The sequence below is a fragment of the Hemibagrus wyckioides genome, linkage group LG19, assembly GCF_019097595.1.
Source record: "Hemibagrus wyckioides isolate EC202008001 linkage group LG19, SWU_Hwy_1.0, whole genome shotgun sequence".
NCBI classification, from domain to species: domain Eukaryota; kingdom Metazoa; phylum Chordata; class Actinopteri; order Siluriformes; family Bagridae; genus Hemibagrus; species Hemibagrus wyckioides.
The window spans coordinates 243,284-261,188 of record NC_080728.1 but is presented as its reverse complement, the minus strand read 5'-3'; the positions used below and the strand labels follow the sequence as shown (position 1 = coordinate 261,188).

Genomic DNA, 17,905 nt, shown 5'->3' with positions numbered 1-17,905 from the left:
GCAAGGATCTGCACACAATTCCTGGAAGCTGAAAACATCCCAGTTCTTGCATGGCCAGCATACTCACCGGACATGTCACCCATTGAGCACGTTTGGGATGCTCTGGATCGGCATATATGACAGTGTGTTCCAGTTCCTGCCAATATCCAGCAACTTCGCACAGCCATTGAAGAGGAGTGGACCAACATTCCACAGGCCACAATCAACAACCTGATCAACTCTATGCGAAGGAGATGTGTTGCACTGCATGAGGCAAATGGTGGTCACACCAGATACTGACTAGTTTTCGTACAGACAACCCCCCCCCGGACCCCCCGGGGCCCCCCCCAATACAGTAAAACTGCACATTTTAGAGTGGCCTTTTATTTTGGCCAGCCTAAAGCCTAGTTCACACTACAGGATTTTAAGCCCGATTTAAGCTCAGCAATCTTTGTGTGAACTACTCAACGACGCATCAAAGAGGCTCGCTGACACCTCGCAGACAAAATCCAGATATCTGGCATGTTAAATATCTGGGACGGTCGGCTGACTCGACATCACGTGGTGTCAATTGTAGATACAACCTCCAGCCAATGAGAGAGCAAGTCAACAGGTTGAGGTCACCGGAAGAAAAGCAGCAGCAGCAACATGGCTTCAAAAATAGCGTGGACACAACATTTATTTTAATAAATTAACATTTATTTAGAGCGAGACTCCTGCCGACATCCACTTTCAAAACAAACCTCTACCAAAAGTCTCGCGGCCGGGTGAACACACTGGATCTCATGTACACATTACTGGTGTGTATTGTGCGGAGCCCTGCCCCCACCTCTGCTACTCAGACCACATCTCTGTTATGTTGATTCCAGCATACAGACCACTCGTCAGACGCTCTAAACCAGTTCTGAAACAGGTTAAAACCTGGCCAGCAGGAGACACCTCTGCTCTTCAGGACTGTTTCGAGTGCACTGACTTGAATATGTTCAGAGAGGTTGCAACCAATGGCGACTCTATCAACTTGGAGGAGTACATGGCATCAGTGACTGACTACAGCAAGTGAATCGATGGCATGACTCCAAGACCATCACCACACATTCCAACCAGAAGCCATGGATGACTGCAAAAGTGCGTGCTCTCCTGAAGTCGAGAGACTCCGCCTTCAGAGCAGGGGACAAGGTGGCCAGCAAGGACCAAACTGTCCTGAGCCATCAGAGAGGCGAAGTGCGCACACGCCCATAAAATCCAAGGCTACTTTCAGGAAAGCAGAGACTGCCGGCGCATGTGGCAGGTCATTCAGGCAATCACAATGTGAGGAAGACCATCCCTCCTCCTAATGACCAGGTGCTCTGTCTTTCCACAGCTGATGTGAAGAGAACTCTATGCAGAGTTAACCCATGGAAGTCTGCTGGACCAGACAACATTCCTGGCAGAGTGCTCAGGGAATGTGTAGAGCAGCTAGCAGATATCTTCACTGACATCTGCAACATCTCTCTGAACAGCTCCATCATCCCAACATGCCTCAATCTCCCTCCCCCCATCCTGACTGTGTTCTACAGAGGGACCATCGAGAGCATCCTGAGCAGCTGCATTACTGCCTGGTTTGGGAACTGCACTGTCTCAGATAGCAAGACACTTCAGCGGATAGTGAGGACAGCTGAAAAGATCATTGCTTCCTGGAGCATCTCCAACAAGATGGATTGGCTGATGAAGTCTTCCTCCATAGCTGAAATCAAGCTGAAATATGCAAGTGATCCCAAACTTTTGAGCGGTAGTGAACATGCAACATATAACAATACATAAAAACAGGGTAAAAATAAGAGCTAGTTTAAGTGTTTCAGGAGGAGGTAGGTCTTCAGGTGTCATTTGAAGACAGTCAGTGACTCTTCTTTTCGGACATCATGGGGAAGTACAGAACAGAGAAGAGTCTAGATGTATACCTACCTTTTACCCAGAGAGATGATGGGACCAGTCGAACAATGCTAGTGGATCTGAGGGAGTGAGTTGCAGTGCGAGGACTAATAAGATCTTTGAGGTAAGATGGTGCTGGTCCATTCTTGGCTTTGTAGTCAAGCATCAGTGTTTTGAATCTGATGTGTGCAGCCACCTGGAAGCCAGTGGAATGCAGCAGTGGGGTGGTGAGGGAGAACAAGTCATGCAGCTGCCTTTTGGATCATTTGCAGTGGAAAAATTGCATTCAAAGATATGCCTGCCAGTAAAGAGTTGCTGTAGTCCAGTCTCAAAATAACCAGAGACTGAACAAGTACCTGGGTAGCCTGTATGGTTAGAAATGGTCGAATCCTTCTGATGTTGTTCAGAAGAAACTGACATGAGCGTGTCACATTAGCAACATGGGAGGAAAAGAACAGTTGATTTTCCATGGTTACCCCAAGGTTGTGAGCAGTGGCTGAAGGGGAAATCATCGAGTTGGGACTGGGCATGAATCACCTGGGATGGGGATGAATCACCTGGGATGACCAGGAGATGGTTAGAGCATAATTGTTGCCATCTGTTGGAAGTTTCACTGCAGGGGAAGTAGTGTTGTCCTCAAACCAAGCACAGAATGTCAGGGTGGGCAACCACACATTATTCATTCTCACCCTGAATACAGGAGCACCATAGGGTTGTGTCCTCAGTGCAGTCCTTGTCACCCTATTCACACCTGATTGCACACCTATCCACCCTTCTAATATGATACTGAAGTTTGCTGACAACAGCACAATAGTGGGACTGATATCAGGAAACAAGAAGACACACTACAGAGAGGAGGTTCAACATCTTGTTCAGCTGTGTTTGGATAGTGACCTGGTTCACCACTAATGCAATGAAGATCATTGTAGACTACAAAAGAACCCAAAAATGACCCACCCCTCCTACATAAATGGTGAGGAGCTGGAAAGGGTTAACTACATAAAATTCCTGGGTCTGCAGATCAGAAAGGATTTAACATGGACCATTAACACGAATTACTTATTGAAGAAAGCTCAGCAAAGGCTTTTCTTCCTGAGAAAGCTCAAGAAAGCCAAAGTACCCCCTCAGTTCCCAGTGAATTTCTACAGGAGCACTATAGCGAGCATTCTCTGCCACTGCATCACAGTAGACAAGCTGCACTGCTGAGAAGCAGAGAACTGGCTCGGATAGTCAAGACTGCACAGAGGATTGTAGGAACCAAGCTCCCCAATCTGAACACGGTCTATGCTAGCCATCTACTTAAAAGAGCCAGTAACATCGTCAAGGATTCAACCCATCTAGGATAAAGACTGTTTGTACCACTCCCATCAAGCAAAAGATACAGGACAATCAGGACACACATAAACAGACTGAGGAACAGCTTCAGAACCAGAGGCAATTGTTCTCTCCTGGCAATAGATGGCCAATGCAGGAGGTGAAACTCCACTGTCTTCAACAGAAGTGTCTAGCCATATCTCAGTGAAGGAAAAAACACAGCAGTTACTGATGTCTCACTGAAATGTAATCCAAACATTAAGTACATTCATTTTGTTGACCAGTAACTGAACCTTTGTTAGAAGAATACTCAGGACAGGAGAGTTGAAAGACCTTTTCAGAGTTCTGCACAGAATGCCAGCATATGAGTGGTAGCACAAATGGATAAGGCTCTGGGTTGTTGAACAGATGATCAGGGTTCAAGCTCTAGCACTGTCAAGATGCTTCCATAGGGCCCAGTTGGTATGAGGTGTTTGTAGTATTTTTTTGTGAAGCATGCTACTCTGCATTATGACCAAACAATTCCACCTGTGTTTCCACCTTATCAGTCCAAAGGATATTGTTCCACAACTGCTGTGGTCTGTTCGGATGTAATTTTGCAAACACAAGCCAGGCTGCCATATTATTGCTCCACAACAATAAACTGCCAAAAGTTCTGCTTTTGTAGAGGTCTTGATAACAAACTACACAAGCTTACATATGTAACCCGGTTCCTTGAGAAGGGAACAAGATGCTGTGTTATGGCTGACACTATGGGAATACTTCATTGCAAAAGTTGTGTCTGAAACTCACGCCGATTTATCGGTTTGCTTTCATGTCCTGAAATGGAGTGCGCCAGGAAGACCACAAAAGGGCATCTATGCCACAATACTCCAGCTTCTACTACGTCTGAAGAAATGGGGTTACATATGTAAACTGGTGTAGTTCCCTTTCAAGGGTCTCCAAGCAGCACCATATGGTGTTAGCGGTCTCCTAGGCCTAAGGTGGGCTGTGTGGCTTCACCTCTAGGGATTATAGCTCACTCCACTAGGTATATCGCCTTGTCCAGTACTCTGGCTAGGAGCATTACCATCCAGGATATTTATGCTGTGTCGGGTGTGTCCTTCTCCGCACACATCTATAACCTGAACCTGGACCCCACTCCTGGGTCTTACAGGGCTAATGTTGCTGTACTTCCAGCTTGTTTGTGCCCTTTCACCTCTGGGACAGACATCATATATAAGGAGAAAAACTGTGGGCCTGAAACAGAACCTTGTGAACATAAGAACCCACAGAACATAACCTTGGTATTCATAGAAAAGTCACCATTTAGATCTATGAACTGATAACGATACTCAAATAAGACCTGAATGAGGAGAGGGTTGTTCCTTTAACACCAACAAAATGTTCTAGGGCTGGTGGCTACTGGCTGATAGCCCTAGCTCCTTGCTGTGGTGAAGGAATAACAGTCCTTTAAGAGATATCAGAGCATCTAAAAGAAAGGTTTTGTCCCTTTCTTTTGTCTGTCAGATTGCCTCTCTATGGTAACCAAACACAGTCAGGAAATGTCCAATGGCATGAGCCATTTGCTTTGTGGCACAGACTAAATCTGTGGCTTGGTGGAGTTCAGACCTCATTGATGGGCCTCTCACTGCAGACAAGCTCCTTAAGCAGGTAAGTTTGGTATGCCTGCAAAACTGCCATTGTGTGCAAATAGCAAAGTGAGCTCCCAGGTATTAGAGTCAGCTGAGAGGACAACTGAACCCGGAGTGCTGCCTCAGCAGACTGAGGACCCACAGTCTCCTCTTGCTTGCCCATTAGAGTTAAAAATAAAATTAAAATTAAATTTATAATTTCTATACAAAAATTAAAACCACTATACAAATAAAATTGTAATTATTTTAATATTATAAAATCTTGCACTACCCAAAAAAAAAAAAAAAAATCTGAAGACGTGATCACTGGAAGCAAAATCATGGTATTTGCCTGGTCAAATTAGCCATTTTGCATGTTTAGACAAGACATTTCCTTTTAAGGTGCAGTTTGGGTTTAAAATCCAGACAGCAATTTTTTTTTCCATTTAAAATTACTGTAGTTGGAAGCCTGAGGGTTGATCAATTAATACTTTTAGAAGGTTGTTAATTTATAAACTAATAATTATTATAACTTAAACAATTAAGTTTAAATGGTTGTGTAAAATGTGTCCTGATGAAACACCTACCTCCATTTGACCAATCATTCACTTTGATAGGTTCATGAGGCCAGATATCAATATATAAATTAAATATTAATGAACAAAGTCTTGAGGAAAAAAGTACAGCCTCCTTCAGTTCTATGTTTTTATTTATCAGGGCCTAAAAGCAACAGATTTCAATATGAAGTCTTTTTTTTCCAGAAAAGTAAACTAAGAAGACCTGTTAAGACCTTTTAACAGGTCACCATTTGTTTATGACCTCATCTTATTACCGTGATCCTTTGTTTTGTACTACAAATTCTTTCTGTTATGTTTTGAGAACATGTTTCTTGTTTGTAAACATGTAGAACATGTTTTGTGAACACAGACACTCAGTGATAGTTCTGTCTTCCTTATCTTAGATAAGCCTTTTTGTAGTAAACTCACAAAACTGCCAGTGAACACCTCAACCACCACATCTGTTTCTGCTGACGTCTTTTGTTTGCCTATAGATAATAATGAACACCTTTTTTCTGTATAAATACTCCCTGTTCATCTCAGTAAATTTCAAAGAGTTTTGCTATTCAATCACTGTCTGTGTGGTTCTTTGGCAAAAGCTTCCCTGATATCAGTAGAGATGGCGGAAGCAGCGCAACTCAGGATTCTTCTCTGAGTGAACCCGAAAATTCTATTACTAGATTGATGTTGCATTGTCACATCTTCAGATGTCTATAGGACTTATCTATAGGATTTATTTTTAAATAAAGATACATATATTAATATATAAATTGTATATAAATGAACTCAAAAAAAAATTCAGCCTCCTAAATAATGATTGTGTGATCCTTTTATGAATAAGCAAATAACCTCAGGTGACAACAAAAACACAACAGATTTCTCTATGTAGTCATGTTTCCATAAAGCAAACCAACATTAAGAAACCAGGCGGGACAAAATAAGTTCATCCCATAATTCAATAACAATGTTAGTAGATAGTGCAACTGTAACGCCTCGTCAGGCGGGGGAGTGTTAGAGTCCATGTGCAGATTTAGTAAAGGACGCTAGGCAGAAATCGTGGTCAAGATAACATAAGCAAAGGGTCAAATACCAGAAGGCTAACACTCAGAAAACTAATCCAAAACACAAATCCGAAACACGAAGTCAAGAAATAAACAGGCAAGGTCATACACGAGGTAACTAGACAATAACAGAATAAAGGCTTGGCAAGAGACACAAACGGAAACAATGCTTCGCAATGAGGCTGAGGTGGCGCGCTGCTTAAATATGCCTCCGTACCGGAAGTGGCCAGAGATAGTTAATATTCGGGCGAGGTATAGAGTATAGAGTCTTTTGCTGTTGTAGTTTGGAGTGAGTCTGTACAATTTAATGTGGATGCTGTTAGACTGCAGGTAGAAACTGTTCTTCAGCCTGCTGGTTCTAGTTTGCATACTCTGGTACCGCCTGCTTGATGTCAGTTTTTTTGAACAGACTGTGTGCTGGGTAACTGGGGTCAATCATTATTTTGTGAGCCTTCCTCAGACATTGTATGTGGTATATGCCTTTTAAGGCTGTAAGTTTATTTCCACTGGTGAGTTCAGTTACTCTTACGACTCTCTGGAGGGCCTTTTGATCTAGTCCTGAGTTCAAACGAAAACTCTCTAGCACACAAATACTGGAGTTCAATCCAAATTGAAAAAAAAAAAGCAAAGCATGTATAAGACTATTCTGTCCATTTCTTTCCTTAAGACCAAAAACAAACTTAGACGGAGCATCCATCTCTTTTAAAGCATGAGCAGACTAGTGCCCCTGCACTGTTTTGCCCAACAAATCAGCCAATGCATGTTTTTTTCCTTTTGAGAGCCTTGATGTAGCCTCGATTTTCTGTGGATTCCATTATTTCTCTCTCTAGAGCTCTGGCGATGTCTTTAGTCACATTGTAAGTGTACTGTTGACAAAATAATTTAATCTTTATTTTTGCCACATCCCACCACTGCTGCAAAGAAGTAAAACCTGTCTTTTGAAGCCTGAAAGTCCCCCCCCCCCCAAAAAAAAACATAAAAACAAAACAAACAAACAAAAAAAAAACATAAAACTCTCTCTAAACTTAATCTAAAAGTGCTGCATTAAAATGGCATTATGCACTGCATGGCTTTACATTACTGTGCGTTTCCTGAAGGACAATGACCTCGGCTCACTTCTGTTTCGCCAGTTCATGTTGCTCATGCTGTGATCTCTGGCACAATTAATATTAAGGGTTACTGCAATGATTGCACTCATTATTAGACAGCAAGTAATGCCTAATCTTTTATAGTTAACCATTTTTTTACATTTATATCAGAGCTATACATACCAAAAGGTACCTTACATTAATTTGCATTCTTTATAAGTTTGGTCACCATTGTTTTGAGACAGTAGGTCTCAGTTTTGAGAGATATGCTCAGATATGATAGGTCTCAGAGATGCTGTTCAGTTTTTTTTCAGTGTCATGTACACTAGCCGCCTTAAAGACACAATATTGATTTTTTTTTTGTTGTGTTTTGTTTCCCATCTGTATTTTTCTTATAAGGGAAACCGGTTTCCCATAGCGGGAGAACTCTTTTTCAATCACCTCACAATCACAATATGATTTTTGTAGACAGAGTACTACGACAAGTACTGTAAACAATACAAAAAAAACTAAAAACATACAAAACAAAGAATCACTAAATATGAAATTAAAAAATGATTGGTTAATTTTTTTTACATTACATGTAACAGATGCAAAAATGATGGCACTCTTAAACAAATCACAGACACAGAGCAGCTACCACATTTTGCTGACTCATTGCAGTATTACTGAAATTTCCTGCTGAACTAACAGGCTGTCTGTGACATAATTCCACAATAGAGGTAGATATTCAGAAAAGAAAAGATCCCATAAAAAAATCAGTCAGTGAATTCTGAACAGAAAGTGTGTGTGTGAATACATTTAAGATAAGTAGTGATAAGGCCAGTGGCAGGCTCCCAGAGTCTCCATTACCTCGGATGAGAGGACTGCCACTCGGGCCAGACCCAGAGCTTCCATATCTTGGGGTGGGGGTGTAGGATTGCCCCCTGCACCTAAGAGAGGCAATCTTTCCTGACGGGAATCTCCTAAGGAGTGCTATCCAGGAGGGAGACTAGGTCCACAAACAAAAGTTGAGCTGCAGCCTGAAAGTGAGTCATCTGTTGAACGAGGCTCGCGATGATGACATGCCCCTTGAGTGAGACCTAATGTCAAAATGGGGTCTGTTCTACATAAGAAGGGTATGAAACCTGCAGCGTGTAACCCTTATGACCCTGAGAGGATGCCTGTGGGGATGAAAGCCCACACCCCTGAACCAGAGCTGAAACAGCCTCTTGTGAAGCAGACCCAAAGGGATAACATTAGCTGCTGCACCATGAGGCTGAGCACTGAGCACAGCTCACAACAGAGAGGCTTTGGCGTAGCCAAATATCTTCGACTTCAGACAGGATGGAACCCACCCGAGCAGGAGTTAGATGTGGCTGCATCGTGGAAGATGTGGGACCCGACCCTCTAGGCGCTGAAGCTTGGCTGGAAAACACAACCAAGTGGGATCAGAGCTTGCAAAGAGGAAACCTCTCATAATGAGATGACAGACACAGAGCACGGCAAAGAAGCTGGAGTAATGTGAAGTAAATACCCTTATATGGACTTGTTGGCACATATTCCCTCGTCACGTGTCCTATCTGACACGTGTGTGCACAGACACAACTTCCTCAATTGAGTGTTCCCATAGCATCAGCCATGACACAGCATTGAGCTTCCTCAAAAGGGAACTCTAAGAATAGCAAACATTCAGCATATCCAGTGTATTAACTGGAGGAAGTTTAGTAATTCTTCCTCTATCATTACTAGCAATTTTATAAGTGTATTTTAATTATATTTAGTATTTTAGTAGAGAGTAAATATGGAATGAGACTCTCAACAAGCACATTGGGACATGTAGTGTACATAAGATTGGTCTATTCTAAAATCACACAAATCATCAGGTTCTGTGGTAAAGACATACATAATGTATTGGATATGAAATGATATTTACCTTTATTTGTGAATCCAGGGAGAATTAAGGTTTTAGCTCTTTTGCACACTTTTTGCACCAAAAGCACTGATAAATCTTTTGCAGCTAAGTAAATAAATATGTAAGAAAAGGATCTTTCATGTTGAAAAGATTGAACCAGAACATAAGTAGAATTTCTAAGACTGTCCTAACATTGATGAAACCTTTAAAAACTCTCATCCACAGGAGTGGTCTTCCTTGACCAATTTGTTCCTTAAAAGTATGCTCTGATCCAGCAGGGCAAAACCTGGAGTGATGCTCAGGCTTACTGCAGAGCCACACACACTGACCTAGCTATCATACTTTAAAAGAACACACATAATTGTGAATTAAATGTAATGTTTTCACCTCTTAAGTAATTTTATTTGTAGTTAATTTCAAATGAATCACAGTTCAAATTTATATTAAATGCAGTTAGCTGAACTTTTGTGTGTTTTTTTAAACCACTTAATTGTGACTTTAGTACATATTTATATGTAATTTCATAATTGTTTCTAATGTCTAAAATATATTTAAAGTGCTCTGTTTAATGTACTGACAAGCAATTAACATGAACTAAAATATACTTTAATGTTAGGTAACAATACACTTAAGTGTGAATCAATTACAATCAGTGTAATGTTTTTGACTAACTACATGCATATTATATGTAATTGATGTGCAATGCATTACAGATTAAGTTCATATTAAATGCAAGTAGCTGAACTTTTGAGGGCTTTTTTTAACCACTTATGTGGGACTTTAATACATCTATATATGTACTTTCATAATGGCTTCTAGTGTCTTTAAAATACAGTTAAAGTGCACTACTTAATGTACTGACAAGCAATTAACATGAACTAAAATATACTTTAATATCAGTTAACAATACACTTGGGTGTGAATTGAATGTAATATGTTAGACCACCTAAATGTATATTATTTCTGATTTCAAATACATCACAGTTTAAATTTATATTAAATGTAATTAGTTCAACTTAAGTTTGAGTGATTTTTTTAGACCAACTACATCTCTTTATTTTAACTTCTATTGTATGTGAAATGTGGTTATTTCAATTCAATGCACTGCAAACAAAAACCACAATGCTTACACTGACAATAAAACAAAGTTTGGTAGTTAAAAGTGTGAATCCAACAATTTTATTGCAAAAGTAACATTAAGGACTGTGAACTTTTATATGTCAAATAATAATAAATTAATAAATAAATAACGTAGTAAAACAAAAAACAAAGAAACAAACAGATAAACAAAAGCTTAGAATTAAATATTGTAAAATTACAATTAGTATATCAAACTTACACAAATAAATCCGTGAGAAATAAAAAACTCAAAAAAAGTAAACTTGCAGCATGAATTGTACCTTTTAACATCAGACAGAACTACTAACATTACAAATAACAAAAAGAACTGCATGAAGTAAATTAATTCTCATCATCGCCAAAAAAGTATACTAACCACCTTTCGTCAAAGTGCATTTTGACAGTTCTAGGTGAAAGTTCATCCAATCAGAACGCATTGTGACAGGAAGTCCCACCCCCTGTCAACCAATCAGAACGCGCTGTGACAGGAAGTCCCGCCTCCTTGTGACCAATGAGATTTTTCTATTTTCCGGATATTCCGCCCCACTTGCCCCTCCCAATTTTTGAATATCCGTTCACGCGCACCAGGGTTCCGTTCGCACGCTTCAGGGTGTGTGCAAAAGTATTCGGACAGTGCGCGAGACCGAAAGCTTTTGGACAGTGCGCGAGGGTGCGTTTCACGCGGCCGTGTCTTGAACTTTTGGTGTAATTTTAAACATTTTATTAATAACCTTTATTTTTTTTTTATTTGTGAAACGTAAACGGTTATATGCAAAAACAGGATTAATGGCATATCACAGGAGTTCTATTATCAACGAGACCCTTATATCGATTTTTCAAGATTCTGGCAAAGAGGGTCCGTGGAAAAGCAGCGCGTGTCTTCGTCGTATTCAGACACCGCTTCCGGGGGCCGATGGAGTTATGTGTTTAGATACGAAATAGGGGAATTGCAGCTTTATCAGTTGAAGTGTGGAGAGACGGTCCCGAGGCGTCCGGCTTCGTTATCCTCTAACGACTGGGGTGTGTTAAAGAAGGTCTTCCTTGAGAATTTTAGTGATAGGAAGACCCCCCAACTCCTTTGGACCGCCCCGTGCAAATGTCAGGCCGAAAGTTTTCGGACGGTGCGCGAATTTTAAATCTTTTATTAATAACCTTTATTTTTTATTTGTGAAACGTAAACGGTTATATGCAAAATAAAAATATTTTTAAATCATGCGTCACATTTTATTATATCCTCATACTCTCTTTTGCGACCTGAAAATTATATTTTAATTCAAGTACCAGGATTCATTCTGATTCTCGCGGCCGCAGAATGCATGTTGGTGTCGGATGGTACTCTTCTACCTTCCGAAACGATGATATGAAGCGACAGATGTATGTGGTCGAGAACTTGTGGCAAGTGTATTGGGGGGACAAATGCTCAAGAACTTTTGGGTATATAAGAAAGGAAATGCTCCGACATTTTCCAGGAAGAAATCCAGGGGATCACCATGATGGTTCATGGTAAGAAAAAAACCTGTTGAAATTATAAGGCATTTCTTTTCTCTTAAAAAACATTGTTTCAATAAACACTTTATGTATTCTCAGCTATAAAAGATCAAGCCGACGTTCACAGGGTACCCGACTTTCAGGGTAGGCTTTTTCTATTCATTTCTCTTTAATTTGAACTCTTCTGTACTTTTTTAAATATGTTTTTCTCTTTAATAAAGTTACCGCGGAAGAACTAGAGGGCATTAGCCTCAGTCAGACTGAACCAGGTACCGTATCTCTCTCTGTGTATTTTGCCATCTGTTATATATAGCTCTGATAAAAAACTTTTTTTTCCCTATGTGCACCAGATTTTACACATGGCATAAATCCTGATGAGTTTTCCAGGGAGCCGGGGAACGACAGCCTCGTGGAGGATCTGGATTTAATTCTAACAGGGGCTTCACCCATGAGGACTAAGCCAACGATCTCACGAGATCGATGTGTTCAGCACGCTCCTCCGAGAAGCGGAGACCCCGCGATCGAAATATTACCGACTCCGACACTGCGAGTCGCGAGCGTGACGCCCATCTTAAAAGCCTGCGACACGCCCCGGCGAGCGAAGGGACTGAAATTCATCAGAAAGAGCCCATCAATAGTGAAAAGGTTGTTTACAGGTATGTATTTTTACCTGGAAAATACATGGAAAAATGGAAGCGGGGCGTGTGATTAACAGTGTGTTTTATGCATGTGTGTGTGTGTGAGAATACGTGTCTCCTTTTTTAAAAAAAAAAAAAAAACAGTGTGTGAATACGTTTTTGTGATACGAGCCTTATTTTTTGAAAACAATCAGAGACTGAATCGGAGAACACCCCCGAACCGAATCAGGAAGCGGAGCGACCACGGAGAGAACGTGGACGTCCCGTTAGAGCTCTGTTTAAGCGCAGGTTTCCTCAGCGACGGTTTAACGGTATGTTGTTTATATATATATTTAGATTGCATTTCTTCTTTACATACCTATACGTATAAGATTTTGATAGGGATTTTTTTCAGGCGACGTCTCTAACAGGGAAGTGAGACCCGAACGGTTCCGACGGCCGAGAATTCCACAGCCTCTCTGCCGGTGTCGTGACGGAGGATTATTGCGTCTCGCCAAAATAACGAGCGATTTTATTCGCGACCTTATTCGTGACTACAGTGCCACGTTTTCTAACACGTATGAAAAGGTTTTGATTGAAATGTTTTGAGTGAAATGTTTTGAGTGAAATGTTTTGAATGTATGTTCGCCTCGGTATATATTTTTGACGTTGTGATTGCAAGGTTATAGATAGGGGGTAATTATATATAATACAATTTTGCATGAAAAAATAAAAAATCATTTAACCCCTGAGTTGTGACATTTTATTTAGCCCCTTGTTCAAAGTAAAAAGCATACAAAAAAAACTTTAAACATATAAAATAAATACATATATCATTAAAAAATAAAAAAATGGATCAGACATTAGAGAGGGTCCTAGCAGAATTAAGGTTAAGCGTGGAAGGGCTAAGGCTTATCCCGCCCTCCTTTCGCATAGACGCACGGCAGGAGGTATATGATAATACCGCCATGTTTCGGCAAGATCCTCTACAGGCGATAGAAAATGCCATCCTCAGTTTAAATAGATCCGATAATCCGTTTATGGAAATTGAGGCCGCTATTCGTTCTATAAATGGAAGCGGGGGAGAGAGAGGAAGAAGGAGGGGCGGCGGGCCATGGGAGAGAATTGAGAGAAGGAGAGGGCGGGGAAGAGGCTGAAAGAGAGATGCGGGTGGGAGGAGAAGGGTCTGGAGAGGACGAAAGAGAGATGCGTGTGGGAGGAGGGGTTGGAGAGGGTGGGGAAGAGGCTGAAAGAGAGGTGCAGGTGGGAGGAGGAGTGGCTGGAGAGGGTGGGGAAGAGGCTGAAAGAGAGATGTGGGTGGGAGGAGGAGGGTCTGGAGAGGACGAAATAGAGATGCGTGTAGGAGGAGGGTTTGGAGAAGAGGATGAAAGAGAGATGCAGGTGGGGGGTGGAGGATGCAGTATGGGTGAAGACGAGGAGCGACGTAGAACCGATGAAAGAGAAATCAGTGTCACGACTCACGAGAATTTTAATGCCGTAAAAATGAGACGCGTGTTATCAATCCCGCCGACGGGAGACGTGCCGGATATCGCTACGTTTTATCAAAATGTGATCAGCCTCATTCGAGAATCGGTTGAGGATGTGAGAACCATAGCAGAACGGGGGGACGTGGTGCAGATGAGCGTAGAGGGGGAAAATGTAAGAGTTCACGCGTCGGTAGTCGTCGATGAGACGGGGCTGTAACATTCTACCAGTTTTTGAAGATATGCTCGATCGCTTAGTACAGTCGAACATGGGCGTTGTGGCGAGCGAACGAGTGGAGCTGATAGTTCAGGTGGTGCGGAACTCTAAAGGCGGTGGGAAACGTAAGCTGGAGAAAACTTTAGACGGCGAGATTGTACGTAAGAAAAGACGACATCTGTACATTACAGAGGAGCGCGGAGATCAGCTCTGCTTCGCCATCGGTCTAGCTCACACATGTAACGAGGGATTCACAGACTGGCAGTGCGAGAGACGAGCTAGAGAGTGGCAGCGTGCCGCTGGTTTGGACGAGTGGACTCCCGTCGGCTTCGGTGATGTGCGGAAATTCGAAGAGTTGTTAAAACGTAAAATCGTAGTGTTTTACAGAAAATCTAACATCCTCTCGCATTTCGAAACGGATTTCCCCGACCGCTCCCGAACTTTGTTTTAATTTATACAGGATAACCATTATTACGGGATAAAAAGCCTCAAAGCGTTTATAGGCACGCGTTTTGTCTGTAATTATTGTTACAAGGGTTTTGATTGTTCCTACACGCATTATTGTCAAGGTTACTGTCATATATGCAATGACGGGGAGTGCCCCAGGCAAGAGCACGATCCTGTAGAATGCACCGATTGTCTTAGAAATTGTGGTCCCCCGGCGTGTTATGCCCGTCACAAAGAAGGTAAGAGGAACATTGTAATGGGGAGGATGGTCAGTCTCTGCGAGCTCGTTAAAAAATGCGCCAGATGCGGCAGGTGTTACAATGCGGGATCAGACGCTCGTGTAGGAAACGGTCATCATTGCGCTAAGGCGAAATGTAAAATCTGTGGGGAGAGGTTATCGAGGGAGTTGGGAATCGATCACAAGTGTTACATCTGTCCTCTCCCCGTGAGGGCCGACCTGGCCATACCCTGTCCCTACGGTTACGCACGGAGGTGTAAAAGATTCTCGCACGCGTCCATCCAATGGCTAGAATGGGTCATGGTGAACGAAAAAATCTTTATACAGCATGCTTTAAATATAGGGGAAAAGCAGATCGGTCCTTTTTTTGTAGACGGTTATGCCGAGATCGACGGGGAAAAATACGCGTGGGAATATCACGGGTGCTTTTACCACGGCTGCTCGTTGTGTTTCAATCCGGCAAAGATGTGCCCGATGAGAGGCGTCAGTTTCGGCGAATTGTGGACGAGCAGCGAGGAGAGAGTGAGGACACTAGAGTCCGAACATGACATGGCTCGAGACGAGTGGCTCGAGATGAAAAAATCTTGCGAGCGCGTCAAAGAGTTTATCCGTAAGTTTAATCCTCCGGAGCCTCTGATCCCTCGTGAAGCTCTTTATGGAGGACGAATGAGCGCTCTTAAGCTGAGATACACGGCAGGGCCCGGGGAAAAGGTGTTGTACATAGACGTAACCTCTCTGTATCCTTACGTTAACAGCGTATGCACTTACCCTTTAGATCATCCTACGATCATATACAAAGATTTCGGAGACCCTAGAAACTACTTTGGTCTTATCAGAGCCACAGTCTACCCGCCTCGCGGTCTCTTTTTCCCCGTTTTACCGTACAAAAGCAAGAACAGTAAATTAATATTTCCTCTATGTCGCACGTGCGCAGAATCCTGCATGCAGAATGACCCTTGCTCGAGTATATGGAATGTCAGGGGATCCGTTTAGACCCCGAAAAGATAGAGGCGAATCCCATCAAGAGACAGGTGGCTAAACTCTGTCTCAAAAGCCTATGGGGAAAGTTTGCTCAGAGAGACAATCTGCTCCGCAGATTCAACTATCTGTTTTCCGGTAAATATGTGGTTGAGTATTTTGATATTCTGGATGATCGGAGAGCGTTGATCAGGTGGAGATACGGCGAGCGTTGCGTTCAGCCTCCGGGTAAAACGAGTAACATCTTCATAGTGGCGTTCACAATGGCGTACGCGCATCTCAAGATGTACGACTACCTGGAAAGGTTGAGGGAGAGGGTTCTGTACACCGACACGGACAGTTTGATTTATGTGGTGAAGGAGGGGGAGATGCCTTTAGAATTGGGAAATTACCTAGGCGAGCTGACCGATGAATTGGACGGGGACAGCATACAAGAGTTTGCGTCCGCGGGGCCCAAGACCTACACCTATCAGACGAAGGATAAAAAAAAAGTGGTGATGCGCGTCAAAGGCATCACGCAGACCCTAGAATGCTGCGAGAGGGTCAACTTTGATAGCGTCAGAGATCTGGTGGAGGATTACTTAAGGATCTCCGGGGAGGCGGGGGTTATCGAGATTCCTCAGCAGGGGATAACTCGTGATAAAATGCGCTTCTCATTAAAAAACACGTCATTTCAGAAAAAGCTTCGGGTTGTATACGACAAAAGACGACTCTTTTCAGACGGTACTACTCTACCGTTCGGATATTAAACAAATATAATTTATAGAGGGGCTAATAAATAAAATGTCGCATCTTGATGTTATAGAAGAAAAAGATTTCGAACACAGGTTCATCTGTCCTTTCTCTTATATGATAGCGGGTCCTAGCGGGTGTGGGAAAACCTATTTTGTGAAAAATGTATTGGAAAATTGTGAGAGTGTCATGACCGTAGTCCCCGAAAACTTTGTGTGGATCTACACTTCTTACCAGCCTATGTACAATGAATTGCAAAAGATGAATAAAAAGATTAAATTTGTCAAAGGGCTTCCTGATTCTTTCGAAGATGAAAGCCTGTTTCCTCATGACTTAAACCATTTAATCATTCTGGACGACGTCATCTTCCAAGCGTCCGAGCATCCTGAAGTGGTTAAAATTTTCACCCAGTACAGACATCACAGAAACATGAGCATCATGATGCTGACTCAGAACGTGTTTCAGCGAGGTAAGCACAACCGTACCATCAGCCTGAACTGTAATTATCTGGTAATGTTTAAAAACCCTCTGGATAAACTACAGGCGAGCGTATTAGCCCATCAGATCTTTCCCTCACAAAACGGTTATTTCCTGGAAAGCCTCGAAGATGCTACGAGAGATCCTCACGGCTATTTAATCGTCGACCTCACCCCGATGTGTCCAGATCGCTACAGGCTGAGGACCGGGCTGCTTCCTCATCAGAGATCAACGGTGTACGTCCCAAAAACCTAAGGCATGTCGTCTTGTATAAAAAGGAACGCTCCCTTGCTCACCGCTCTGTACCACGCCGGCCCCGGGAAACATAAAGACATTCTCGAACACTGCTCTCACGACTTTATCAGAACGTTGTGCGAAATCTCTTTAAACCTTCTCAAGGGTAACATCCCCTTAACCCCTTCGCAATATAAAAAACTCAAAAAGTGGAGAAAAATTATCAGACTGTTGGCGGATGAAAAAACCTGTTTAAAGAGCAAATGCAGCGTTCTGAAGAAACAGATGGGCGGGTTTCTTTAACCTTTGCTCTCGACCGTCATACCTCTGATAGGGAATCTGATTGGAGGACTCTCTAGTAGACAGTAAAAAAAAAAAAAAAAAAAAAATGACTTTGAAGAAAGCTCAGAAAATGTTTCTCGTCTCTCCCCATTGATTAAACGGTATGACACGTCCTACG

General features: G+C 42.3%; 1 protein-coding gene across 3 annotated transcripts; it reads left to right on the top strand.

The window, feature by feature from the left end:
• Positions 1–11,122: 11,122 nt before the first annotated feature.
• Positions 11,123–13,390, top strand: LOC131369791 (uncharacterized). Of its 3 annotated transcripts, none has more exons than XM_058416650.1 (7): positions 11,123–11,654; positions 11,845–12,036; positions 12,121–12,165; positions 12,243–12,290; positions 12,372–12,677; positions 12,854–12,970; positions 13,054–13,390. In XM_058416650.1, the coding sequence occupies exons 2-7, from the start codon at positions 12,024–12,026 to the stop codon at positions 13,245–13,247; spliced, it is 723 nt and encodes a 240-aa protein (XP_058272633.1). In that variant the 5' UTR covers positions 11,123–11,654; positions 11,845–12,023; the 3' UTR covers positions 13,248–13,390. The 3 variants fall into 3 exon arrangements, with proteins under 3 accessions (XP_058272633.1, XP_058272632.1, XP_058272631.1); XM_058416649.1 differs by having other exon boundaries at positions 11,812–12,036; XM_058416648.1 differs by having other exon boundaries at positions 11,123–12,036.
• Positions 13,391–17,905: the final 4,515 nt, after the last annotated feature.